This window comes from Pteropus medius, unplaced genomic scaffold (assembly GCF_902729225.1).
Source record: "Pteropus medius unplaced genomic scaffold, Ma_sr-lr_union100, whole genome shotgun sequence".
NCBI classification, from domain to species: Eukaryota; Metazoa; Chordata; class Mammalia; order Chiroptera; family Pteropodidae; genus Pteropus; species Pteropus medius.
In genome coordinates this window covers 42,085,752-42,112,292 of record NW_024349800.1, presented here as the reverse complement: position 1 = coordinate 42,112,292, position 26,541 = coordinate 42,085,752, and the positions used below count along the sequence as shown (strand labels likewise).

At 42.3% G+C, this 26,541-nt stretch overlaps 1 protein-coding gene across 3 annotated transcripts; it reads right to left on the bottom strand.

The window, feature by feature from the left end:
• Positions 1-274: 274 nt before the first annotated feature.
• CYP1B1 (cytochrome P450 family 1 subfamily B member 1) lies at positions 275-8,803 on the bottom strand. 3 transcript variants are annotated; one of them, XM_039887389.1, is made up of 4 exons: positions 8,396-8,803; positions 8,060-8,241; positions 6,929-7,972; positions 275-4,049 (listed from the first exon to the last, which is right to left on the bottom strand). In XM_039887389.1, exons 3-4 carry the CDS (start codon positions 7,969-7,971, stop codon positions 3,470-3,472), a joined length of 1,623 nt encoding a protein of 540 aa, XP_039743323.1. In that variant the 5' UTR covers position 7,972; positions 8,060-8,241; positions 8,396-8,803; the 3' UTR covers positions 275-3,469. The 3 variants fall into 3 exon arrangements, with proteins under 3 accessions (XP_039743323.1, XP_039743322.1, XP_039743324.1); XM_039887388.1 differs by having other exon boundaries at positions 8,108-8,241; positions 8,396-8,802; XM_039887390.1 differs by lacking the exon at positions 8,060-8,241 and having other exon boundaries at positions 8,396-8,802.
• Positions 8,804-26,541: the final 17,738 nt, after the last annotated feature.

Genomic DNA, 26,541 nt, shown 5'->3' with positions numbered 1-26,541 from the left:
TTCCCATTAATTTTGACACTGTTGTTGTTTTCTGTTAAAATTTAATTTCTGTTTTGGTTTTATAAATTCAAAAGTATAGAGATCAGGAATTTGGCAGGTAACTGGATGCTGAAAGTCTACTTTAAAAAAAAAGACAGAAAGCAGCCTAAAATGTAGAATGGCCAAATAAAATGTTTACAATGCAACATTTTAATTGAAACATTTATAAACAGTAGTTGAAATGAATAGGTGCATTTGACTATATTTGCTAAAACATAAAGTAAAACTTCATAACAAGATTATGAAAGTGATTTTTATTATTTTGGTAATAGTGTCCTATTATAGGTAATTAGATACAGAACTGTTTTAGTTTGGTATATCGAACAGTAAAAACTATATAGTAATGCTTTGTCCTCAAAATCTATTTCAGGTACAACTATGCATTACAGTCACTATGTACATATTAAAAGCATAAATGATAAAATACAAAAATAAGAAAAGGTTAAATAAAAAGTTATCCTTGATTTATAAACATCTAATAAAGTATACCTTTTATCACACCATTGTGTCATAGCAAAAAACACACAAATTAGTATATAATGCTATGCAACTATTTGATTTAATATAGATCTACTATGAAAATATTAAGGCTGTAATAACATTTCACAGGTAAAGGCTAAGTTCTGAGACATGAAGGCTTTTAGATAATCCACAAAACAAACCTGAGACATCTTTTGTTTTGGAAAACAGCAATTTTCTTACAAAGTCAAAGCTTTAATATGTAAATGAAACATTTAATAAACAATATACTTCACTGCAATAATCTGGAGATGTTTTGACTATAATGGTGACCAGTAAATACATTCTTTCTCTGGCATAAATAAAATGAGGTTTTCTCATTAAGCCAGTTAACATGATTACGGTAGCCCCCGAATTTGGTTATATTTATTTGTTTTTGGTTTTGCTTCCTTCCTTTAACTAGGTTATAAACATATTAAATAAATCAGCTAACCACCAAGAACCCACCTTACTTTTTTCTGTGTAAGCACAGCTTTCCCATTGCTGAAAGTGCCAGATAAACTGAGCCCACATACATAAAACCGACAGAAAAACAGATTATAGCACATCTGGATCTGGTTGACTTAATGAGGCATCCAGATTGGCACATGATTACTTTTTCTGTCACACATCTCTCAGATTAAGTAGGCTACGACAGCCCAAAATCACTGTTTCAGCTCTACTGGGTGGGCGGAAGGATAATATATTTTGGAATTGCCAGTGCCAAAAAAAAGTAAACGTATTTGGTAAGCCCGATTTCTATAGTTGACTTTAGTGCCTTTAAAAACACTGCCACAAAGGTTTTCAAAGAGGTACAACTATAAGATATTACCAAAATTATCTGAAATTTTAAATAGTAAAGAATTTCAAATTACAAAACAGTTATGCTACACTGTGGATTTTTTTTAACTCTACTTGGGATTTAACACTGGCACATGAAACATAGTTTTTCTAAATATTCATACTTCAAATTAATTAATTTGGAATGAACCATCTTTTTCTTTTTTCACTTTTTCACTCTTTTCCCTTACTACTCCCCCATAACCATTATATACTTCTTCCTCTATAATTTTGATAAAAAGATTCCAAAAGCTTGATAAAATGTAACAAGCCGTAAGCACAACTTCCTTTGGATTTTTACATGCAGTGAAAGTTAAAACTTCAAACTTCATTTTGTACTTTTACGATCTGCTACCACTTTTTTAAGGTTTCAGATTATTTACATAAACTGAACGTATACATTTTGTTCAAGCTTTATGTTTTCACAGTTACCAAAGCGACAGGCCACTAGGTTGCATCTGATCTGCTCAGCTCCACTGGTACATGATACAATTCTTAAAACAGTCTCCCAAGACTGCTTTCTGATTCTGGCTTTTCAAAATGCTGACATTAGCACTATTTTTTAAAAACCATTTAAAAGAAAAACTAGGTCTGTTATAAAGAGAATTTTCTCCCTTGTTACATAATAAAGAGAACATCCAGATAATTTGTTGCATTTTTCACTATTCATCAGGCAAACACAGGTTATATTTCTCTGCCTTCAATAGGCTAATGGTCAGATTTCCAGTAAGTTAAACTGGAACTCAATAATCAAAATGTCTCTAAAATTAAATTAAAATTTAAGCATGCCAAGAGTTTGGAATTACAACCTATTAACTAGATTGATTTTGGAAAAGAGATTTCTGTATTACAAATATAATCATAATAAATGTTATAAAGTAATAAGTAACACATCTTAGAGATCTAATTTTTAGATTTTTTAGTTTTCTCAAGTTTTGGATGAGAGAAAAAGCCTTTGCTTCAACTTGGTTTCCATGATGTCAAGGAAAAAAAAAGATAGTTGATTTAATCAAGCTCATTTCGTGTATGTGAGCCAAATATAGTTGAATTAGTTGTACTTTTCAATTTGCCATGACATTATAAAAGGTATACATTATTCAATCTTTTCTTGACCAAAATAATTAATACTATTTAATAATAAAATAACTAATATATATTGCCTATGAATAATAATATATGTATATATACTGAATACTATTTGGTGACTTTTAATCTATAAGATGTATTGAAATCAGTGTATTGCAATCACATAGTTTAAAACTTAGCTGGGCTGGTAAATCTTGGTTTTTATTGTTTAGGTTGTTTTGTTTTCTTTTTGCTCATAACTGAAATTCGGTACTTTGGCAACCAAAACAGATTGAAATTTTTGACAATTTAACAACTTACACTTTAAAATTCATAATAAACCACTGAAACCCACTATAATCACTAAACCAATAACTATTAATTTCTTTTTGAGCAAATGACTTCATGAGCCATCCAAAAAAATAAGAGAAAGCACATCAGTAGGCAAAAAGATAAATCCATCCATAGATAGCAGAGACTGCCTCAGCTACTTTACTGAAAAGGTGAGAAGGGACTCTCTGGTCTTACCTTTTCCTTCTCACCCTCAATCACATGTCTTATGCTGTAATCATTTGCCTTTGCATATTTAACATATTCTGAAACTTTGCTTAATATGGTTTTCTAAGGAGCAGATTTTAGCACACAGAATATCGATCTTGGATGCCAAGGTTATTGGAAGTACCTCTTCATCGGGTGGTTCTGTGTGTGTGTGTGTGTGTGTGTGTGTGTGTGCGCATGCGTTTTAATTCCAAAGAATGCTCCCTCGGAAAATTATTACCAGCATTCTATATATGTATAAAAATTTTCTGAGCCCTTTAACTCTGACTCAAAAAATCTTCCCAGAGCTCTTGCAGAGCCCACTGCTGATCTGAGGATACATCTGTAAAACACAGCTGCTGGTTTGTTTCTGTAGGTTTCTGCTCGCATTAGAGGCCAGCTGAGAAAGTGGCACAGAGGACCTAGAAAATCTTATTCCCTATCCCCCAAATACTGAGTACTTCTAAAATTCCAGCTTGCTTCTGGCTTCTCACTGACAGTCTTCTCTAGCTTGGACAGCTCTATCAAGGAGTTCCATGGACTCTCTGAGAGTGACATTGATTTTAAATGACTTGGGTTTAATGGTCAGGCCATAATTAAAATCCAATTTCGAGGACTCATCTGGATTGGCCTTGAAATTGCACTGGTGAGCCAGGATGGAAATGAAGAGAAACAGCTGCATCTTGGAAAGCTCTTCCCCGATGCAGCGCCGTCTGCCCACTGAAAAAATCATCACGCTGCTGGCCAGGTCCTTGTTGACAAAGCCATCCTTGTCCAGGAACCGAGTAGGGTCGAAGTCCTCCGGGTTAGGCCATTTCACTGGGTCGTGATTCACTGACCACTGGTTAACAAAAACCACCGTGTCCTTGGGAATGTGGTAGCCCAAGACAGAGGTATTGGCAGTGGTAGCGTGAGGAATGGTGACGGGCACAAAGCTGGAGTAGCGCATGGCTTCATAAAGAAAGGCCGTGACGTAGGGCAGGTTGGGCTGGTCGTCCAGGCAGGGCAGACGGTCTCTACCCACGATTTGATCCAATTCTGCCTGTAGCCGAGCCTGCACTTCAGGGTACCTGTTTGGTTTTTAATGTAGAGGGAGAATACAGTGAGGAAAATTCATTTTTCTCTCATCTAGAAAGCACATTACGATTTATGTGAATCCCACTTTTTTTATCTGAATCAGTGACTGAATGAACGTTTCTGCCCCCCCCAAAAAAACTAAAACAATTTCTTAATTTTTCACTAAATTACAAGATGAGTAAGTTAAAAGTTATATTCCCTTTAATAAGCTTCCCATGGCTAATGCTATCTTTCCTTTTTCACAAGTCAAAAAAGGTCTAATTTTTCTTGGCCTGAAAAAGCATGGTGATGGACAAAGCCAACTTCTCCACTAGGCTCAGCAGGCACAGCGTCCAGGATCTACGATACTTTTCCGGGGCCCATGAAAATGTTTTCATTACTTTCAAAATCAGAAGGGGGAAAAAAATGAACTTTTTTAATGTTTTTAAATTATATATTAAAAATGTTTTAATATATAATTTAGATATATTTATCTTTATACCAATGTAGTCATAAAATATAATTAAAAATATTTTTTATAGAGTAAAGAGTCTACAAAGACAAAAGCACCCAGGGCCCACAAAAGTTAAAATGCATCCCTGAAAAAGATCTTTTTTTCTCATCTTCCTACTGTTCTCATTTTATACGAAAATAGTTAGTATCCTGATAAATAAAGCTACAGATCTTCTAAATGTAAAAGCCAATTCCTAGCATTCATGAGATTATGGTACAAACTGTAATACTTATTCACTGTTGGTGATATAAACTAGCACAATCCTTTTGGAAAACAAAATCTTAGTATAAAGCAATATCCATAAGGGCAACCCTTCACCACTCTTTTTAAACCCAGTGATCCATGTTTAGATAATGTATTTTCAGGGAATAACAGGCACATAAATATATAACCCCAACGATAGCTGAAATTTTAAAGATGTGATCAACATTAAAGCTCAAAAAATGATTTTATAAAATGATATCTTATTATGGCAAAATATTATGTAACCATCGAAAATTACTATGGTGGATACTTTTGCAATCAATAAAAAAATAAAGATTTTTTAAAAATTACTAAAATAAGTTTAAAAGATGGGGAAATGTCCATTGCAATAAGTGAAAATGTCAGAAGTAAAAAAATGTAAATAATTATTGCAACTCTGAAAAAATTTAAGTATGTATGTGATGAAATGATTTTAAAAATTGCTTCATTAGCATCATACTCCAGGGGTCTGCAAACTTTTTAATAAGGGGCCAGATAGTAAATATTTTAGGCTTTGCAGACCAAACCCTCTCTGTTGCAACTATTCAATTCTGCTTTGTGCTGTAATGTAAAAGCAGTCACAGACAATACATACATGTATTTTATAAATTTTATCAAAGATACAGAAATAAGTAGTGTAACCTGCCAATCTCTGTCATATTTTTTTTCACTAAAAAGAAGAAAAAGTACTCATCAACTACATTGTATTGAAAGTAACCCGAAAATTATTTATTCCTTCTGCTGATCAATCTGTTTCTAATAAAAAACAAAGTTGGTTTCAAAAGATAACATGCTTATCTGGGGATGCTAAGGGCCTATTAATCCCATTTTGGGATGATTAATTATCGACTTCTCTTTATTCAATTTCTGTCCCCCATAGGTGTTTCTATGATCATAATACTGAAAAGTGATTTTAAATATACAAAAAATTCAATTTGTGAAAACAACCGTACAGTTTCTAAGGGTTACAGTGGATTTGAATTTTAAAAAAGCAGCTGTCTTTGCCTTTCAATTTCTGAGGCTCCAGCAAATTCAGCATTCCCCACCGCTAACTTGTGCTCCAAGAAATAACACAACCAGGATTTCTAGTCTCTCCAGGCAATCAAGATTTGCCTTAAGCGAGACATTTGCCCCTGAGGTAGGGTTGCCAGACAAAATAGAGGCCGCCCGGTTAAATCTGAAGTTCAGATAAACCATGGCTAATCTTCTTATAAGTATCTCCTATGTAAAATTTAGTTTTTTATTTGATAAATCTGGCAATACCCAATACCAGAAACCTGTTGGAGCGCCTGCTCAGAGCTTCATAGAGGTCCGCGACCTTAATCAACGTGGGCACTGGAGACCAGCTAACCAACCCAGCCGGTCCCAGCTAACCAATCCAGCCGGGCCCAAGGACCAGAGAGGTCCGCTGGGGCCTCTTAGATACGATATTTGCCTTTGCTGTTCTGAGCTCGGTAAAAGTGACTGGTTCTCCAATTCTTTACCCGACCCTCTCTTATCACTGGCCCGGCGGTTTTATGCAACCGCACAACCCGCTGGTTTCTGGCTGCCTTCCTAAAGCTTCCAGGCGAGTTAACCGTCCGCAAGCCCAGGTCTGCGGACCACCCGACTGCCGTCCTAAAGCTTCCTTTGCCCGAGAACAAAGCCGGGACGCGTGCTGGCTTTTAGCGCCAGAGCTGGGTGGCCTCGGATCCGCGCCGGGAGCTGGTCGAGCCGATTAGGCTGCCGTGTTTGACATATTTACCGCGTTACCCTTTCTTTCGGAACCGTTCCAATTTTGCTTCTTCTGTGTCAGGGAGGAAGAGATCGGGGCTGACCTGCGGGCACTTGAAAAATCTCATTTTTCCAAGGGGTTTCTCACAGATTTGTCCCCACTCAGAGAGGTAGCGGCAAGATCTGAGAGGCGGAGCGGTCCTGGCGGGGCTGGTGGGAGGGCGGCGCGCGCTCACGTGTCTCGGTACGCATTGTGCCTTCCCAAGCTGCGCTTTCGGGATGTGATCTCAGATTTGAGAGGTGGGGACCTGGAGTGAAACTTCAAACCCTCCCTGCGCGGAGGTCGTGACCTCGGCCTATTTCAGTCCCACTCCACCTTTTATAGGAGGAAAGGAAGGCCCGACCCACACCAGGAGGCTTTACCTGGTGAAAAGAATGAGCAGCCACTGCAGCGCGGTGGAGAGAGTGTCTTGGCTGGCGCCGAAGATGTCGGTGACAGTGGACGGCACATACTCCGCGTCGAGCCGCGCGCCGTGGTTGCTCGAGCCCTCCGCCGCCTGCTTTCCCACCGAGAGGATGAAGGCATCCATCATGTCGCGGGGGGCGGCGCCGGGCTGCAGGCTTTCGCGGTGCCTTAGGAACTTGTCGAGGACGAAGTTGCTGAAGTTACGGTTGAGCTGCTTAAATTCGCGGAACGCGGTACGCACCGGGTTGGGGAAGCGCTGCAGCCAGGGTAGCACGTCTACCAGGCTGCCCGCTGCCACCGTGCGCCCGAATTCCTCATTGTGGCTGAGCAGCTCGCGGAACTCGGGGTCGTCGTGGCTGTAGCGACAGCCGAAACACACCGCGCTCATGACGTTGGCCACCGCCACCACCGTCAGCGGCCGCGGGTCTAGGAAGGCGCCGCCCGCGCTGCCGCGCACCATCACCTCCACCAACTCACGCGCCTCGCCTAGCAAGTGGCCCTCGAGGACACGGCGGCTGCGCAGCTGGCGCGTGGAGAAGGCGCGCATCGTGCTGTTCGCTACGCGCCGCTGCGCCTTCCAGAGCTCAGAATACTGGCTGAAAGCCAGGCTGCGGCCACCCGACACCACGCGGAAAGAGGCGAAGGGCGGCCGGTCGGCGAAGGCAATTCCCTGCTGCACCAGGGCCTGGCGGATGGCGCGCTCGCCGTTCAGGACCACCACAGGGCAGCTGCCCAGTCTTATCTGGAAGACATCGCCGTAGCGCCGCGCTAGGCGCGCGAACGAAAGGTGCGGCGCGGGACCGAGGGCCGCCGCATTTCCAATCAGCGGCCACGCAAAGGGACCCGGGGGCGCGGACCCTGGCTGCCGCCGCCGCTGCCTCAGCAGCCACTGGCCTGCATGCACGGCGGCCAGCACCGAGAGGAGCAGCAGAAGCATGGTCTGCTGGGAGGACAGCGAGATCGGCAGCAGAAGATCGTCCACGCTGACGCTGGTGGCCATGCTGGAGAAAGAAGGGCAAAGACGTGACACTCAGGTGTGCAGAAAAAGGAGCAGCCACCCCACGCCCCAACCGGCGGCCTCGGACTACCATGCGCTGTTGGATAGGGAAGTTGTACATAGGTCAGGTCAGGGCTACCTCGCTGGAGAAGCAGCTGAAGACTTCCCTTCTCGTCCCAAACCCACTCCCCAAAGGAGAAGGGAAGGGGCGCGTTTCAGCTCCTCTGTGACGCTGCCTCCAGCCCTCCCTCTAATCCAGTCGCTTAACGGTTCCTGCAATTCAAGAGCAACAAGACGGCCATCGAGACAGTGGCGCTCAGTTCCCTCTAAGTGCCTATCATCCCAGCCCCTGCACCCGACCCCAGTCCGGATCTGCGAGAACCCAACAAAAGATGCCGCGGGAAGGCGGCTCCGCGGGCCGACTAACCTGCGTGGAGGCGCGGTTTCCAGCGGCACGGGACTGCCAACTCCAAGAAGGACAAGATGTGAACCTGAGTGTCTCCAGGAAGTTAGAGGCCCGCCCCGGACACCTGCTACCAGCTCTGCGAGCCTTAGCACCCACCCTGCAGTCTCGAGGCGTCGTCAGAGCCAGAGGCACTTAGATTGGGATGGGGACGTTGAAGGTGCCTCCTCTGCGGAGCCCTGCTACACCTGAGGCCTCAACAAAGTCGGAGTTTTCTTACAGCGTGGGGATTGAGGTTGAGGGTCGATGAGGGGAGTCAATACCCAGCCCTCACGCCCCCCGCGCGGCTCTGACAGCTGGCGTCGCAGAGGCGTGGCCCGTTTGCATACAGTCACTCCAGAGAGTCAAAACGCGCCATCCCGTTTTAAAGGTCTGTATAGAGGGAGGAGGCAGCGGGACCTGGCGGGGGCGGTGCTTGCGGGGGGCGGGGCAGGTTGCGTCCGGACGGTCCACGCGGTTCGGATTCTAAGTGGGATCGCCGCGCGCGTGTCACGCAAGGCGGGCCAGGCGCGCCCCGACGGCATTGGTGATTGGTGAAATAGCTGGTGGCTTTACTAAAAGCGACGGTATGAACTTTTCGTTTTCCAGAAAGCCGAACTTAATCACTATCATTCCCAAAGGTGGCCGCACGGTTTCCCCGGAAGCACGCTCAGGACAGAAGCTGCCCATCGCGCTGCGCTCTCCGTGGGAGCGCGCCCCGAAACTCCCTTCTCTCCCAGTGACTCGAGCTTCGTTTCCCGAGAGAACACTGCTCTGGATCTTTGGGCCCCCAAATCCGGTAAAAGAAAACTGTCAATTTGGAAATGAGGAAAGTTCGGTTCGTGATGGTGGTTTGTCTTACAGCCAACCTAGTTATTTTATCTTAACGTTCCGGCAAACAAATGGCCCTCATGAGGCCCTTTGGTGCGCAAAGTTCACCATCCACCTCGTGCAGAGACATCAAGAATCTCTGCAAGACGCCTCTCCCCTGCCCCGAGGCTCCGACTGTCCCTGGCACACAAAGGCCAGCTCTGGCGGGCGCGTCTGGCCCTGAGGTTTCCCGCGTAGAAACTGACGCCTCCCACTGGAGGACGCCGGGCGGCGCAGGCTCTGTCCGTGGCCTTTGGCGCTGCCCCGGAGCCTCGCTGTGGCAAACGCGAGGGACAGGAGGAGAGGGAGGGCGCTCTGAAGATTCCCAGAGGGAGGAGGGGAACGAGGAGGAGGAGGAGGCAAATCGCCGCGCGCCTGAGAAGTTTATCGGGTTGAAAGTTTCCTTTGCTGTCGCCTCCCCCTTGCGTGCGGAGCTGTGCCTTGCGTGCGCTGCTTCTGGAAAGTCGGTTGCAGTCATATCCCTCGGCGCTTCTCACGGCACCTGACACGCAGGGGCGGCGGCGGCTGAGGGCGGGGTGCGGGCCGCCACCACCCTTCCAAGCGCACGCACAGGCCACCGCCCGCGGGCCAGATCTGGGCGCGCGTGCGCTAGTGTTGGGGACGCTTCTTTCAAAGGAGAAGCCAGAGGCATTCGGGCCAGCGGCGGCCTCCCGGCTGGCTCTATCCTTTCCTACGGACTGGTACAAAATATTTTCAAAGAGAAAAGGTCTCAGCAAGGCTGAGGAAAGGGCAAGCTCGTGGTAAAAGTGAGATGTATTTTAATTAATCAAGTAGGAATTGTACCTCCAGGCCTCCGGAGTCATCAAGTGTAAATATAAAAGTTGTGCGCTTACCACGTGACGACCCTGTGTTTTGAGCTTTGCATGCGGTGCGAATATCTATTGTTTCCCTTTTTACAGAGGAGGAAACCGGAGTTCAGAGAGATTATGACTCTTCCAAGATAACACAGCTATCAATCAATAGCTGGAGGATTTGAACCCCTTAAGTCCTACTCTAGAGCCATTATACAAGTTTATGCGGAAGGAAATCTTCAGATAAAAGACACAAATGCCTTTTTTCCTGTCTGTTCTCTCTGATCTCTATGCCTTAAAAATACAAAACAAACAAACAAAAAAGACAGCTAGAAGAATATTTTAAAATTCATTCTTTAATTACAGTTGACATACAATAGATATAAATTTTAGGTGTAAAACAGCGATTAGACATATACTTTAGGAAGTGATTTTTTTAATAGTTGTGTTTGTTTACAGAATTGGGGGTTCTGAGGATCACACAGAAGAAATAGTATGCTCATCTTTTGCAATTAAATTGGTTTTGAATGAGGGAGGCCTAGGGACTGTGCCTAGTAGCAAACATTGGAATATGGTTAAATTTTAAAGGGATGTCTGACTTATTGAGAGATTGAAACCAATGATAAGCTATCTGAGCTGAGAAGAAAATGCCTTTTTGTAAAAGTTCGTTTGGTAGCTTTTGAGAGGTTCTCTGGAAATGAGTCTACATACCATGATGGAGTACTCACAACCATGATGAAGTTAGTTTCTGAGCAGCTGGCTAAATAAGCATTGGTTTCCCAGAGCTGTATCGGCCTACATAACCTTGAAAGTGAGTTTTATAGCAACCTTACAATGTCCAGCTTTAGCAAGGTCCTCACCTAACAATTCAAGACTTATGAATGCATCAGTCTCGTATTAGATTTTAATTTAGTGGATAGGAATTGTCTATGGGCTAATGCCAATTCTGAGCTTTCTACATTCCTGAAAACCTTTATTGCAGTTTCTCCTCCAGAATCTTTACATCGGGTAAATTCTTATCTTAAAGCGTGTAAAACAAGGTTGTTCCTAAGACCTCCTGTTTAATTCCTGAATATTGTTTTTAGATAAACTCAGTGCATACCTTCCTACCACAACAAACAGTTCAAGCTTCCAAGCTATGATGCCTTGAGCTTAGCTCTTATTCTAGGACATGTCTTAAAAAGGCAGAGGAACCAGTTGAGCAAATGCCTTCAGAAAGATAAGCCCTTATCAATTATGACAAACCAAAATGACTGCCTATGGTAGCACCTTCTTCAGAATCTGCTGGCCTCAGGTTTTCCCAGGCTTTGTGGTGTAGACCTCTGTTGCAGGACCCATCTAGTACTTAATGAAGATATAAGAGAAATCCAAAGCACCTGTGGGTACCCCTGATCCAGCTCAAGGTGGGGCCTTCCTCTAGTGAGAATTCACACCAGTCTTTTTAATTATCATCACAACTTCTCAACCAACACCAGCATCTAAGGTCCATTGATCTCATTTCAGGCAAATGAGATCAGCACAGATTATAGGAGTTTCAGATTCTGAAACTCGAATTGTTTGCTGCAAATAACTTTCAAAAGAACAGCTAAGCTAAAGAGAGTTTAAAGTGGAGGTTTAAAATACCTTGTATTGTATTGATTCCAAAGAACAGAAATCCAACTTAAGCTTGTTTAAGCAGGACAAGAATGCACTGGCTCATGTGCCAGGAAGGATAACTATTACCTCACAGCATAGAGGGACCTGGGCTGGTCTCCTTCATCTCTGTCTATGCTGGTCTCTGCTTGGGCTTTGTTCTGCAAACTCTCCACATGGCAGGAAAGCTGGCCATGGGCAGTGTCAAATGAACCACTCCAAGAAAGAGACCAATTCTCCTCCAAAGTCATTCATTATACAGGCCCCTAGAGGACTCCAGTGTGTCAAGCTGGCATCAGGCCACTCCTGTGGTCAAGGAGCTAGGACTATTATCAGAAAAAGAGGGACCGGGAGGAGGGAACGTGTTAGGGAAGCCAAAGATAACAGCTCTGTCAGTCCACAGGTATCCCACTTCTGTTCATTGCTTTTGGGGACTGGAGGACTATAATAATAATAAAAATAATTTTATTATATATTATATAATAATGATGATGATGATGATGATGATGATGATTCGTTTAAATCAGCAAGAGAGATAGATAAATTGCTCCTGGAGTCAGTAGCCAAGAAAGCTCAGCTCTTACATAATCAGTCTAGAAGCTGGTTTTCTTCCTGGGCTTTCTCTCCAGAATAATCTCTGTGTTGATTTTATGGGTAAACGCCGCTCTTCCAACCTCCTCCAAACACACATATGCACGTGCACTGAGAAGAGACTGGAGTAGAAGCACAATCTCTCACAAGTCCTTGATGTATGGGGTGGGCAGGAATCAGGAATCAGACACATGCTAGTAGAAAAAATAGGAATAAGAAGACACGTCAGCTGTCCAAGGTGACTGAGAGTATGACAGAAGGAGGAGCTGTAGGATACTGCACATCATATGCTGGGAATTGAGAGGATTCTTAATCATTAATATCGAAACTCCACACCCTACCTGACTTACTTCTGCTTCCTTTCTCCTGAAAATAAACAGGCTGAGAACTACAGAGCTAAAAAACAGATTTTATTTCATCTAATCTAAGAAACTATCATTTGTCGGATGCATCACTATTTTATGTACTAATTAATATAAAAGCAGGGGGCTGCCAACTATAATTACGCTATTGATTGTAAGACATATTCTGATTTCGGAGATGTTAAGGTTTTTTTTTCAAGTGTGTTTTAGAGTCAACAAAGCACTATGCATGCCAGCAAAGATCCTCTACCTTTGTGTTAAGCAGTGGTCATCCTCAGGTTTCTTGGATGGAACAATTGGGGCCATTCAAGCCATCCCCACTTATATTAATATTTAAATTTTTTTTAAATTAGAGTTGACATTCAATATTATTGTCTAGTAGTTTCAGGTGTATAGCATAGTAGTTAGACATTTATGTAATTTATGAAGCGATCCCCCTGATTAGTCTAGTATTACTTGGCTCCATACATAGATATTATAATATTATTGACCATATTCTCTACGCTGTACTTCACATCCCTGTGACTATTTTTTTCCTACCAATTTGTACTTCTTAATTCTTTCATCTTTTTTACCCAGCCGCCCAACCACCCTACCCTCTGGCAATCATCAGTTTGGTCTCTGTTTCTATGAGTCTGTTTCTGTTTTGTTTCTTTATTTTGCTCTTTAGTTTCCACATATAACTGAGATGATACGATGTTTATCTGACTTATTTCAGTTGGCATAATACCCTTTAGGTCCATTCATGTTGCTGCCTCCTTCTATTAATATTTGGTGTGCATAATTGATGTTTTTCCATTCCTATATAAAGTGTGGGTAGAAGCTACTTTGGGATATTTTGCTAATTTAGTCAACCTAAATAAATCTAAGTACAAGACAGTCACTTGCTAAATCAGCACAGCTTAAAACAGGTTTCTTAGCCTTCCTCCCCTTCCAACTTGCTTGCCCCACTAAGCTCTTTCCATGTGGTCTGGTATTAGTGGAAGCCACAGAGCTACACTGTATTATTTCAGTTTCCTACCAAAATATTTTCATACATATTTAGAAGTAAAGAGGCATCAGTGTCTGCAACTTACTCTCAGTGGTTCAAGGAAAAAAAGACAAGAGAAAGAGAGGGTGTGAGAGATAGGAAAAATGCTAAAGCAAATGTGGTAAAATGTTTAGAATTGGAGAATTTGGGTAAATGAGAGTTTTTGTGGGTGTGATGTTCTTGCAACTTGTCTGTAAGTTTGAAATGATGTCAAAATTAAAAATTACTAAAAATAAAAAAGGCATAAGAAATATTTTCATAACATTTTGAGTTTACATTGTCCTCTCAGCTTTTATGAAACTTCTTACAAGGAAAGACCATAAAAAGAACTTGGGATGGATAGGTCAGTCAATGTCCTCCATCTGACACATCATTCTTCGAGTTCAGGGCTAAGAAAAACTTTGTGCTCAATTACATTAGTTTCCCCAGCATGATCTTTTACCTTCTAGGCTGCCCTTGCTCTTTGAATGGTTTAAATGTATTTCTGTCTTTTATCATAAGCCTCCTTCAATTCTTTGTGAAAATGGAAGGAATATAATATGTAAAGGGTACCTGCCCTTAGTTTCACTATGTTCTTGCTTTAAGTTTACTTTTTTAAGTTTACTTTAAGTAAACTTTAAGTTTCCTGTGCTTCATATATGTAGCAAGCAGAACAGTTCTCTAATTGCTTCTTCCCGCTTCCTTTAATTTCCTTCCTTCTCTGCCTTTTTTCTTCCCTTGGCTGTTCTTTCTCCTTTCTTCTCTCTCATTCTCTCTCACCCTCCCTTTCCTTGGGTCCATCCTTTTCTCTTCCTCACTCTCAGAGACCTCCATTCTTTTCTCAAGTTGCCATCGTCTCGGCTAGGCTTTCTTTCCCTTCCTCTCTACATTCTCCTGCTTACTGAAGTGGAAGTGACAAAAAGTGTAAGAAAAGGGGTCAGGGAGATAGAACAACCAAGAAAAGAAAAAGGAGGAAAATAGCAAAGACCAAGGCTGAAAGAGAATGTTGGCGATCATTTAGTCTAGTCTCTCAGCCAATCCGTGAGTGCCTCCTGCTCAATATATGTGTGACATGAAGCTCTCACGAACTCAGGACAATGACGATGCCACAGGAAGCAAAAGTTGTTCTTTACATTTGTTCCTGGGTCTCTGACTACCACCCCATCCAGTTCCTAAAATTCACCTTTCTAACAGGGGAGCTGGGAGCCTGCGTCCATTACTTTGGTCAACAGAGAAAAACTCTACTTGCCTAATTCTTTGATCAAGCACAGAAAATCTTGAGGTAGATGAAAGATATTATTTTTCATCTTAATTCCCTAAAAATAAATATTTATCAGGTTATCAATGCATAAAGTAAAGTACAAAAAAAAAAAAAGACAATGTACATTTGCATTCAGCTAAATCACAACATCTAGCCATGAGTGTGTTAACTGGTAGAGCTTCCATATTCGGGATGGATTCTTGGTTGAGAATCCAGGTTCTATTCTTTTTTCTCCATTTAGGTTTTCTTCTCTTTACTGGCAAGGACAAAAATTCAGGTAAAAAATTATAATGACATCCAGGGCTTAAGAAAATAATTGGTAGGATAATAACTTAATTGGTTATTTCCTAACCAACCAGTCCTAAAAGAGAACGTGAGGGCTGGATAATTACATACTGGCTTCTTGACTCTTAACCCCCAATAGGACTTTCCCATTCTACTGTGGAAGTGTTCATTTCTCAGCTGTGGCTTGTCCTATGGTTGGACTGTTCAGATTGGAAAGCCCTAAACGTTGGGAAGTTTTTCCCAACATTAAGAAAGAATCTGGAGTGATTGTCTTCCACTGAACTTAGAGCTACCCCTTGGAGTGACATAAACCAAGACAAATTTCTCTTTCACATAACAGCCCTTAACATGTTTGAAGATGGCTATTGTGCTGTAGCTGAGCCAACCTTCCACTAAGAAATGTCTCAGTTCCTTCAATCATTCTTTTAATAACTTGGTTCCTAGAACCTTATCCAGCTTATCTGTGCCTACTAGACAATCTAGTTTTTCCATATGTCTAAGTATATACCTAAAACTGAACACAATACCCCAAAGGTGACATCTTGTCTAGCCCAAAAGGACACAGTTAGTTCCCAGCAGTGTTTATTTTGAAGCAAACTAAATTTTTGGACTATTTTAAAATGTCTGCATCCCACTGTTGTGCCCATACTAAGCTTGAAATCAACTAAAATCTTCATGTTTTACTATAAGACTTGATATCATTCTCAGTCTTTAATTGTACTTTTGCAATTGATTAAAAAAAAATACACATTTATTTTTGTTAAATGTATCTTGGAGCTTTAAGACAGTGTTCTAGCCCATGGAGGCCATGTTGAAAGACTTGCTGGTCTTGAGGGCCAGAGACCAGAACAGGAGCAGAAAAACAAGGGGAAAGTATATCTAGTGGTCCAGTGACCACTAGCCCATGCTGGACTACTTCTATGCCCCAAATGTGGACTGTAGTTTATATCCTATATCTTCAATATTATATATGTATAATATATTAAATATATATATATTAAAACACACATGTAGCACATAAATAGATTCTTGTTGTGAAGACACACTCAGTATACAAGAATGTGCAGAAAAACGGGAAAGCCCATACTCCCACCTCCTCTCAGATGTAACCACAGGCATCGTGTGCCTTCCATTTATGTATGTGCATATGTTTGTACACATGTATGTATTTTTAATACAAATGAGGCCATACTAAAATTACTGCTCGGTGACTTTTTTTTCAACTTAACAATTATCTTGGTGACCACAGCAGAAGGTATACATCTACCTCATGCTTCCAAACTATTGCATAGTATGAGTGTAACAATTTATTTAATCATTTCTTTTAGATGGTCATTTGTGCTGTTTCCAGCTTACTGTAGACTCCACTGCAATGACTTCACTTTTCTCTGCAATTCTATAATACCTACAAGTGTTTCCCCAGTAGAGATACTTGAACCAAGGGAATATGCATTTTAAAAAGTGTAGATACAACCTCATTGTCGTCCAAAAAACATGTGCCAGTTTTCATCCTCATGAACCTAGGGCTTTGTACCAAGTTCTAATGTACCAAAATACTTTTCCTTATATAAAGAACTGTTGTTTTAATTTTGCTTTGCAAACATATATCTAAAACAAACAAAACAAAAATATATCTTGTCTTTCGGACCTATTCCTTACTTTAAAGAATAAGTGTGCTTGCGTTCAGATAGGCTCCTCTTCTTAACAATTGAGGGAAATCCCCAGATGAAAGCCCGTAAGACTTTAGAAAGGGGTACATTCCAGCTCTCCACATCCCTGTGGAAGATATCACGGAAGCCAAGCGGAGAGAGAGATTTCAGAGTGCCTGGATATCCCCTTTGAGATGATGACAATTCTTTACAAGCCCTTGGGCACAGGCCCAAATGCCTTCCGGGTTTGTCTAATCCTCCAGAGGAGATTAAAAGCAATGAAACCAGCATACCACACCATTAGGAGTTTGGCTTCTGGGGCCAGGCACTCTTTGGCTGTGAGGCTCAGCTCTTATTTGTAAGCAGTCACCTTGGCCATGTTATTTAACTCTTCTTAGCCCAAGTTTCCCTATTCATACAGGAGGAATAATCATATCCCAACCTCAGAGGGCAGTTGTGAGTGTTAAATGAGATAATATGAGGAAACCAGTTAGTGTAGTTGAAGGCAAAGAGTGAGCTCTCAATAAAAGTTAGTCATTACTATTACTACTAATACTAATACTGCTGCTGCCACTACTAAGCCCTTATTCCTGTTCATTAAAATCAGAGTCATGCAAGGACTTGGACCTCACAGGAATAAAGACGTGGCCTGTTTGGTTCCCTGTAATGGCTCTTGGGATGACAAGCCCTTTCCCACCTGCAAGCTCCTGGAAGCCTAAGGCGACACCAATCATCTCATCTTTCTGAGCTGGTAGTTTGAGTGGTAAATAGCAGCACTCCAGAGCCAGCCAGGGATTGCATCTTCTACCTCTACTGCTCATAGTTAAGTGACTTCAGTTGCTACAAATCACTTCTCTGGGTTCAGTTTGCGCTTAGGTAAAATGGAAGTGACACCAGTATTTATTCCTTAGAGTTGTGCTGAGGACTAAATAAGCTAATACATATAAAGCTTTTAGAACAGTGCCACCTGGTCAGGCCTCAGAGAGTATCAGCTTTCATGATTATTCTGTCCGAGGCTGCTTGCTCTTGCCTTTAAAAGGCTGACCTCAAAGCCATCTGCCTTTGGCAGAGGGTTTCAGCACCAATAGCCAGTTTCCTTTTTCCTCCCATCCCCAGATACAGCCGTGCAGTACCTCTTTCTCATCTCACTCAGAGGCGCCCACTCAGGACCTCTCATGCAGAGGCAGTTCTTTAGGCAGAATGATGCCAAGTTCCAGAAAGATCCTGCAGGAGGCCACGATGCAGTAATTTCCTCCAAGCGAGGCTTCGGGCCAGGCCCTCCGTGGTTTTCATGAATGCTTTGGGAACCAGAAGGAATGAGGCTGCAGGACAACACTGTTACAATTCCCTGCCAAGGGGAGTTGAGAAAACATCACTCCACACAGTGCAAATGTGAGAGAACAGAAGGGAGTGCTGTCGTGGGACCTCCCAGTGATGTGAACAAATGAAGCAATGCTGCCCAGCTTCCCAGAAGATACCGCCTTCTTCTCTTATGTGACAGGTCAGGGTGAAAGTGCACTGGGACCTCAGACTTAGGACATACAGCACATCCAACCACTATACCAAAGAAGCTGAGGCCATGTCAGGAGCCTGGACCGGAAGGCAAGGCAGGAGCCCCTCACCTTTCCCTTCTGACATGAGAGAGGAAATTGTCCAGAATACTTCCCCATCCAAAATGAAAAGTTAAATTTAATAGTCTGTACTTTGGTGGTGACTAACCTTCGTTTTTCCATTTCTCATTGTGCTGACTCAGGCTGTGGTTGCCCATTCATTTTAAGGCTCTGAATGCAGAAGGAAGGAGAAGCTTGTCAGTGTCTGAGCCTTGAAAGCAAGGCACCGTGGCCTGTTCAGGTGTGGTCTCTTACCACCAGCTGTGCCCTCAGGCACCTTGCTCTCTGTCCACTATTTCAGGGACTTCCTGATAAGGATGTGACTGAGCCTGGAGCTCCCAGGTTATAAGCGCCACACCCCAGTGGAATACCTGGGTCTATGGGGTAAATGGAAATCTCTCTCCCGTCTGGACCAGCAAGTGCCTTCATCCTGTTCTCTTTTATGCTGGGCTCTGAGCACAATACCTGAGGCTCCCTGAGGTGTATCAGAGAGGTGGAAATCTAATTACACATATCATTTAACAAAGAATAAACAATTTAGAGTGTCACAAGCCAAACTCTGTGCCCAGCTAAATGGGAGGATGACCTTCCTCTCTGATGTAATAATCAGAATGCCAGTGCCTATGGCTTATGGTCCTCTGTTCTCTCAGCGAACCTAACACCACAGAGCAAGTTGGAACAGAGAAAAGAAAGAGGCTTACATTCTCTCCAACCGTCATTGTATTCTATGCTTTACATCTAATGTTTCATTTACTTCTCCTTATCATTGTAAAAGTATGGGTATTTTTATTCTACTTTCCATATAAGGGGATTAAAGTTCAGAGATGGTAAACTATTTGCCGGAAGTCATACAGGTTGCAAGTGTGGGGACCAAGATATGAATTTAAGTCTGTGGGCTCCAAAGCCCACCTATACCGTACCAGTAAACACTCGTTAACTTTTTGCGTCTTGGTAGTGAACCTTACAGAAGCCCCTCCCTTCTAACTCTACACTAAATGTAGGTTTCTCCAGCACTATGATGCCAGGTAAGGATCTGGGTGACCCTAAACCTCTCCCCAGCCAGGAGCGCTGATGCCATTTAATACTCCTCCTCGCCTCCCCGTGGTATCTGCCCAGCGCGGTTTAATCTCTGTAATTTACAATCTAATCTTGGAAGGGCTTAAATTTTTTTCCTTTAAAACAGTGGCTGCCACATGCAGAGAATTGTAATGAAGCCTCTACATGGGCTTCATGACTAGATCTGCTACACTCAAATTCATTATATTGAAATGACTATAAAATTCACACTATTCCAATTCTCCAGAAATGATAGTTTTATTTAGAAGTAAGTGAGCAAAGCAATGATTTCATAGGCTCCAATGCCAAAATCTTAGCTCAGTGCTTCTCAAATGTTTTGTTTTCAGGTCCACTTTATAGTCTTAAAACTTATTGTAGAACCCAAAGAGCTATTGTTTAATCTAAGTTATATCTATCAAGTTTTACAATTTTAAAAATTAAAATGGAACAAAATTTAAAATCTTTATTCATTAAAAAAATAAACATAATACCTGTTAACATAAATAACATAGTGAGAAATAACTATATTTTCCCAAACCAAAAATATTGAGTAAGAGTGGCATTGTTTTACAGTTTTACAAATCTCTTTAATTTTTGACTTAACAGAAGACAGCAGAATACTCCTATCTGATTCTGCGTTCAATCTGCAGTGATATCAAACGTCAGGAAACTGAGAGACTCCTGGTAAACGTGCAAGAGGAGGAGAGTGAGAAAGGCAAAGGATATCTTAACGACCATAGCTGTAACCTGTGGATCCACCCTCTCAAGGAGTAGGCTACTCTTTGAGAACCACTGTCTAAGCTCAAAAGTGTGATTTGTCTTGTGAGTGTCTCCATACAAGGAATATCTAAAAGGCTATGGTCTTGATACATAGAGTTGGTGGGAGTGGGGGTAGGTTTCAGAGAGAGTGATTTTAGGAGGAAAGCCCCTGAGAAAAGTGTGGGCACATTCAAACAGCGCTGCAACCCTGCTGGGCTGTTGCAGAGGTGCCACCCCAGGTATCTGGCTGGGATGATGCACCTCAACCCTCAAGCAGGGCCAGGAAGAAGACAGAGTGGTACCCAAATCTCTGCTGCCCAGAGCCCAGGCAGTGTCTGAGTCAGGCTGCTGGGAGACCGTGGTTCTGTAGAAGAGGTGGGAGGATCCTGCTCGGGTGTGGGGTCAGAGGGCATCTGAGCCACAGCCTGACATCGCAGTGACAATTTGGATGGCTGCTCTGCCAATAATAACAATATGCTAATAATAATGGAAGAACTACCATTTGTTGAGCACTTTGAGCCAGGCAGTGTGCCAAGCACTTGACATAAATCATGTCATTAATCCCTCACAACCAACCCTTTGAGGTAACTGTGATGTAATCTTTTTTCTACTGACAAATAAAGCAAGGAGAGAGCAGTTGAAATTATGAACCAGCATCACACAGCTCCTGTGGCAGCTGAGCCAAAATTTGAATTCAGGTCTACTGCTTCCATTGGATGGAGCAAGGAGACAGAGTGGACACTCCTTTCCCTCTCCAACCAGTGTTCTGGAGACTTCAGAGCTCAGTTGTATTGGGGTCATCACAACTCTGAGGAGGTGACAGCTCTCCTTGCACAGCCCCTTGGTTTCAGGCCCCTCCCCACCCAATTCTGCCCTGCAAGCTGTCTTGCCATTGTGGCCACCAACCAGGAAGTTTGAGAGTTGGCACTCCCACCTCCAGCCCATCTCTGAAGGTCTAGAAGAATTACGCCTCTTCAGAGCTCTGACTTGAGGTCCTTTGGAGCCCTGTTCCCTAGCAGACCATCTGGCATAAGGCCACCTCCACATCCCGCCCCTTCTGAGCCCAGTGTCCCAGAGGTGCAAAGTTTATCCCCAAGTCCCTGAAAAAAATAAACGGAGATTATGTGAGAATTCTCTTCCAAGGAATTGTCACTTCTCCCTAACCAGAGGCTCTAAGGAGTTCAGCTTTGCACAAGCTTTTAATTTGCGTGCAGACAAGCACAAAAGGCCCAACCGGATATACCTGTTATTTCCCAATGACCCGAGAGCCCAAAGTTTATGTTAAGCCTTGGGTTACAGCTCGGCTTGCACGCAAGGCTCCAGGACTCCTGAGGGCAATTAAGAGGTGGTGGTGGAGAGGACAGAGGAACAGCTCTGAAGTGACAGCACATAATTTAATTCCCCCTAAGCTTTCCAAGCATGCAGACTGTTCCCTTTTTTGTCAGCGTATAACCTAAGTGATTTGTTCTACTCAGGCAAGAAATGTCTAATTTAAACCATATTGCAGCTAAGCCTTTGGTGAAGAAAGAGCTCCCTGCAGCTTGGCTTGTGCGTGGTTAGGCTGGATGGCAGCTGAGACAAAGCAGACTCCTTGCATCCCCTGCGTTTCCTCCCCAGGTCATGATTGGAGAAACGTGCATTCTTGGGCTTTAATCACTGCACTCACTCTTCTGTCTCGTGCTTCACCCCTCGTGAATGGGTTTAATTTTAGTAAGAATGTTTATAGCAGAATGTTGGCTCGCTGTCCCTAATGTCCTGGGTTTGAATTACAGCTGAGCCGCCAGTGGCTATGGGACGACAGGCAAAACTTTTAAACTTCAACCACTGTTTTTCCTTCTCTGAAAAACAGCTGGGAGGGGTGCAGATTGGCACATTTGAGTGGAAAGTGATCTGGTTTAGGAAGGAGATCTCTACGCCAACCCTGCTCTGCCCCTAACTAGCTGTGGATGTGAGAAGAGGGACTTTCTCTCAGCGTCGATTTTCTCATCCGTAATAATGGAGTCGAATGAGATGATCTTTCAAGTTCCTTTAGCTCCAAAAGACTCTGTATGTCCCAAATCACTTCCAGTTTGGCAAAATAATAATAAAAGCTATTATTATTATTATAACTATTACTATTATTCTTACCTGTGATTCTCTTTGATGATTCCAAAAATTTTATTAGCCAGGCAAATTCTTTTAAAATTCTTCTTTAAAAATACTGTTATTGGCCCAACTCAAGTGAAACAAGGATGCTGGCCACCAGCACCCTCCTCTGCCCGCCGTGGTAGGATTTGATATGGAGGTTTCGTATCCGTCTCATTCTCCACTGAATTATTGAATTTCCCCCATAGTCGCGCCAGACAGAAACGCCCCCTCCCTTTCTCTGTTGTGAAAAATTTCTCCCTTTTCCTTTCCCATTGTGGAATGACTTGTTTTCTCTTCCAGGTCCCTTGAGCGTTTTGCACTATTATTCCATTGACTTCATTCTCTCTGGTGTGATTTTTGGTTTCACATCCAATATATCTCTGCTCCACCAGCCCTTTAGAACCTGGAAAGCAGAGACTTGGTCATCTGTGCAGCCCAGCTTCTCTGCCTGCCTTCCCTCCCTCCCCCAGAACCTGGTCTACATTCAATATTCATGGAAGGATTAAATTGTTGGACCCTATGGATTTCATCACAGTGGGATAAGAACGCTCTCTGGTTTAGAAGTTTACAGCCAGGCTGAGCAGCACCGATCCCCATCCTCTGACACAGCCCAGTTAAGCTGGCGATGAAGGGGAGGCTGTGGGCTTGGGGTGCTGTTCTGGGGCCCCAGGAGCATATACTGTGGGGTCCTGGAGAAAAATGGCAAAGGCTGGTCTAGCCTCACTTGCTAAGAGAGCCAAATGCCCCTATCTCAGCTAGGCTTAGAAACATGTTCTGTAAATAACATCCACCTCGGATTACTTCTTAGAGGTTTTTCTGAAACTTAAAAAAAAAAAATTGCTACTAAGTTCACCTGTCCCAGGCTCTTCCTTCCAGTAAAAGGCAGCTCCCACATGAACATTTTCATTTGTCCTACTCTTTCTCCAACGTGGACCCTTAAATACATCTATGCCTTTGTTGCCTTTGATATAAAGTCATGTTCAGAGCCATCGAGGCCTATGTGGGCTTGTCTTTTTCTTGCTGAATGGAAATTCTAATTTAAAGCAAAATCCTTGATTTTTATCAGGTAGAGATTTTGCAGAAAATTGGATTTTCAATTTAAAATGAATGAGGATTTGAGAAGTTAGCCTAATGAAGAAAAGTTCAGATGAAGTGTTTTTAAACACAGTGGTAGAGAGTAAAGAAGAGCTATGTTATTGAAAAGGTGATTTTAGATTCAGCAAAGCTTTTATCAGGCAAACGAACACAGAAGTTTTGTCACGAAAAGTGGCAAAAAAAAAAAAAAATCAGGTTCTAAAATTCATTCTTGATTGATGCCCTCCCAAAGAAGATGGAGTAGTGATTGCTGCAAATTTTGAACAATTTCTTCAGAAAAGGATCAAGTCGATGGAAAAGCTAAATATCTTGGTAAAAATATTGTAAATGTTGGAAGAACTAAGAGCTAAGAAAACTATGTCCTGAGAGATGCCTTTTTCTTAAAATATGTGAAAATTCTCGCAAAGATATTTGAGAAAGACGAATCTGTGTAGTTGTCACATGTAGTCATTAATAGTAAGAAAATTAGGAATTGTATTACTCCCAGGCTCACCAAGAGCCAGAGGAGGATTCGAGGTCATTTATGGTGACCAGAAGAGGCTATGTGGAGAATTCAATGGATTGGACGATAGTTGTGTCCTTTTTAAGTGTCCCTGTTCTTTTTCTCCTCCTCCTCCTCCTCCTCCTCCTCCTCCTCCTTCTCCTCCTCCTTACATTAAATAAGAGTTCAATTGAATATTCAGTTGAAGAAAAGGCACTTAATAATTTCCAGAATATAATTTCTGTCTTCCCCGTGCCCTTTTTCTTTAATAATTGGAATAAGCATGACAAATGCAATTTCACAAAATATTCTCAGAGTGAAGAAGAGAGCTAGAGGAGACTGAGACGGGTCAAGTAAATGCTTGAGAAACAAAGCAGATAAAACCTGTTTGCTACCAAAAATGTAGATGGGGGAGCAACATTCCTCAAATGGAGGGAAATGAATAAAATCTCAGGTCCCAGAGGGCAGAGACAGCTAAACGCTGACCTTTCGCCTCCTAGCCCGCTGGAATGCCGACTTGGGGGTTTCTATTTCTTAATAAGACATCTCAGAAATGATACCGAACACAGTAAAGCTGGCTTTCGAAGATAAGAAGGAGAATAAGAAAGGCTCTGGCACTTTGAAGCTGGTAGCTGGGGAAAGATGGAGGAAGAAAGAGGGCTTTTGGCTAGAGTGGAGGGACTCCAAGTGTTTAGGACAAGAGACCAGAGAGGGAAATAAAATTGCAACACGAACGATTTTGCGGGAGGTGGGGGGGGAGGGGAACGGGGTGAGGGGGGCATTTCCCTTTCTGATCCTGAGAAGGTTGAGAAGGGACATTTTGAGCTGAAGAAAGTTGTAGGGGAGGGAAAGGAGAGCCAGACACCAGGAATGCCAGGAAGGTATGTGATATTTGACCTTATAATCTCCTGCAGTAATGTCTACAACAATTATGACACCGTGCTTAAGAGTCCCTTCACCTCTGTTCTAAAAATCCCATTAGATACTTGTCTATTTTATCAACACCACGTGCAATAGTCTTTGTTTACAGAATTCCACAAAACAACTTGCAGTAATGGGAGGCTGCTAGGATGTGACAGAGAGAAGCAGGGCCTGCCCTGAGTCCCTAGGGCCCAGAGGCACTTCTTGGAGTTTAAAGTCTTTCCTTAGAGACGAGCATAGTGAAATGGGCAAAAACATTTATATTAGAATAATAATAGCACCAACCACAGCCTCCATGTCAAACTGGCTTAAATCCACTGGCATAATTGGCCTAGAAAATTCATGAGTCAGGATGTTCACGCAGTGGGTCCCACAAAGTCTGAAGGGGAGGGAACAATAAAGCCAGAAAACCAGTAGAATAATAAGTGTGTGTCACGCAAAAAATGTTCATCATCACGACTGTTTGAGGGGAGAATAATTTGCACATGTATAAATATATGATATTTTTCTACATATTTATTCCAAATGTGTGTTAGGATATCTGAAAACAGCTCCAGACGAACCCCGGCCCCCATCTTTTACATAAACAGCCAAATGTATTTAAGATCCTCCTCTGAGTCCTCCTCTGAGGAACTTAAATACACAAAAGATTTCCCAACTTATCACCACACACATGATATAAACAAAGCACCTACAGTGCTGAGTTAGGTAATGTCCTTTTAACTCTGAATCATAAGTTACTTCATGGCAGTAGTCTTAGATTTCATACAATCTTTGCAGCAAATAGTAGAAGAAAAACAGGAAGGTATGATTTGTGACCTAGAAAGAGCAGCAACAGCTTTTAATTTTCATTTATCCCTATGTCATATGATATGTTTCAGAAACTCACTTAAAATTGAGAAAATAAGCCATTCCTAATTGTACTTAAGTAAGGAAATGGCTCATTTATGAATCTAAGAAGATTAGAGGATCTTTAGCGTGTTTGTTTAGAATCTATGCCAAAATTGTTTTAGAGGCATAAACCTGGTTTTCCCTTTTCCTTAAATAAAAAAAAAGAAAATGGCTAATAAAACCAAATGTTTAAATAAAAAGAAAAAGAGGCCTTCACATGCAGTTATACCACTCAGGGATCTCGACTTAACTCACCTCTGCTTTGAGTGTGGGTTTTTGCACTTTATGCTGTAATCCTCTGGGGTGAGTCTTTTTTTTTTTTAAATAAATATATTATCGTATTATTGGAGTCTCATATGACTCAATATAAAAAAATGAGATCATTTTCAACTAGCTGTTTGAATTTCCTTAGAATTCCATTTCCACAGGTTAACTTAAGAGTTCTTTTAAAAATGAAATTCTAATCATGTTGCTTGAAATTCTTTAATGTGTCCCCAATGAATTAACAGCAGAATCCAGGCCCGTACTCTGGTCTCCCCCTTCTGGAACATTATTAACTTTGTTCATGTGCTGCTTTTCAGCCACAATGGTCTTCTTGCAGAGCCTGAAACGTCACAATTTCTGGCCTTGTTGGGTTTTTTCTTTCTTTCTTTCTTTCTTTTTTTTTTTTGGCCTGAAAAATTCTTCCCAAATATTTGCATGGCCGGCTTCATCATATAA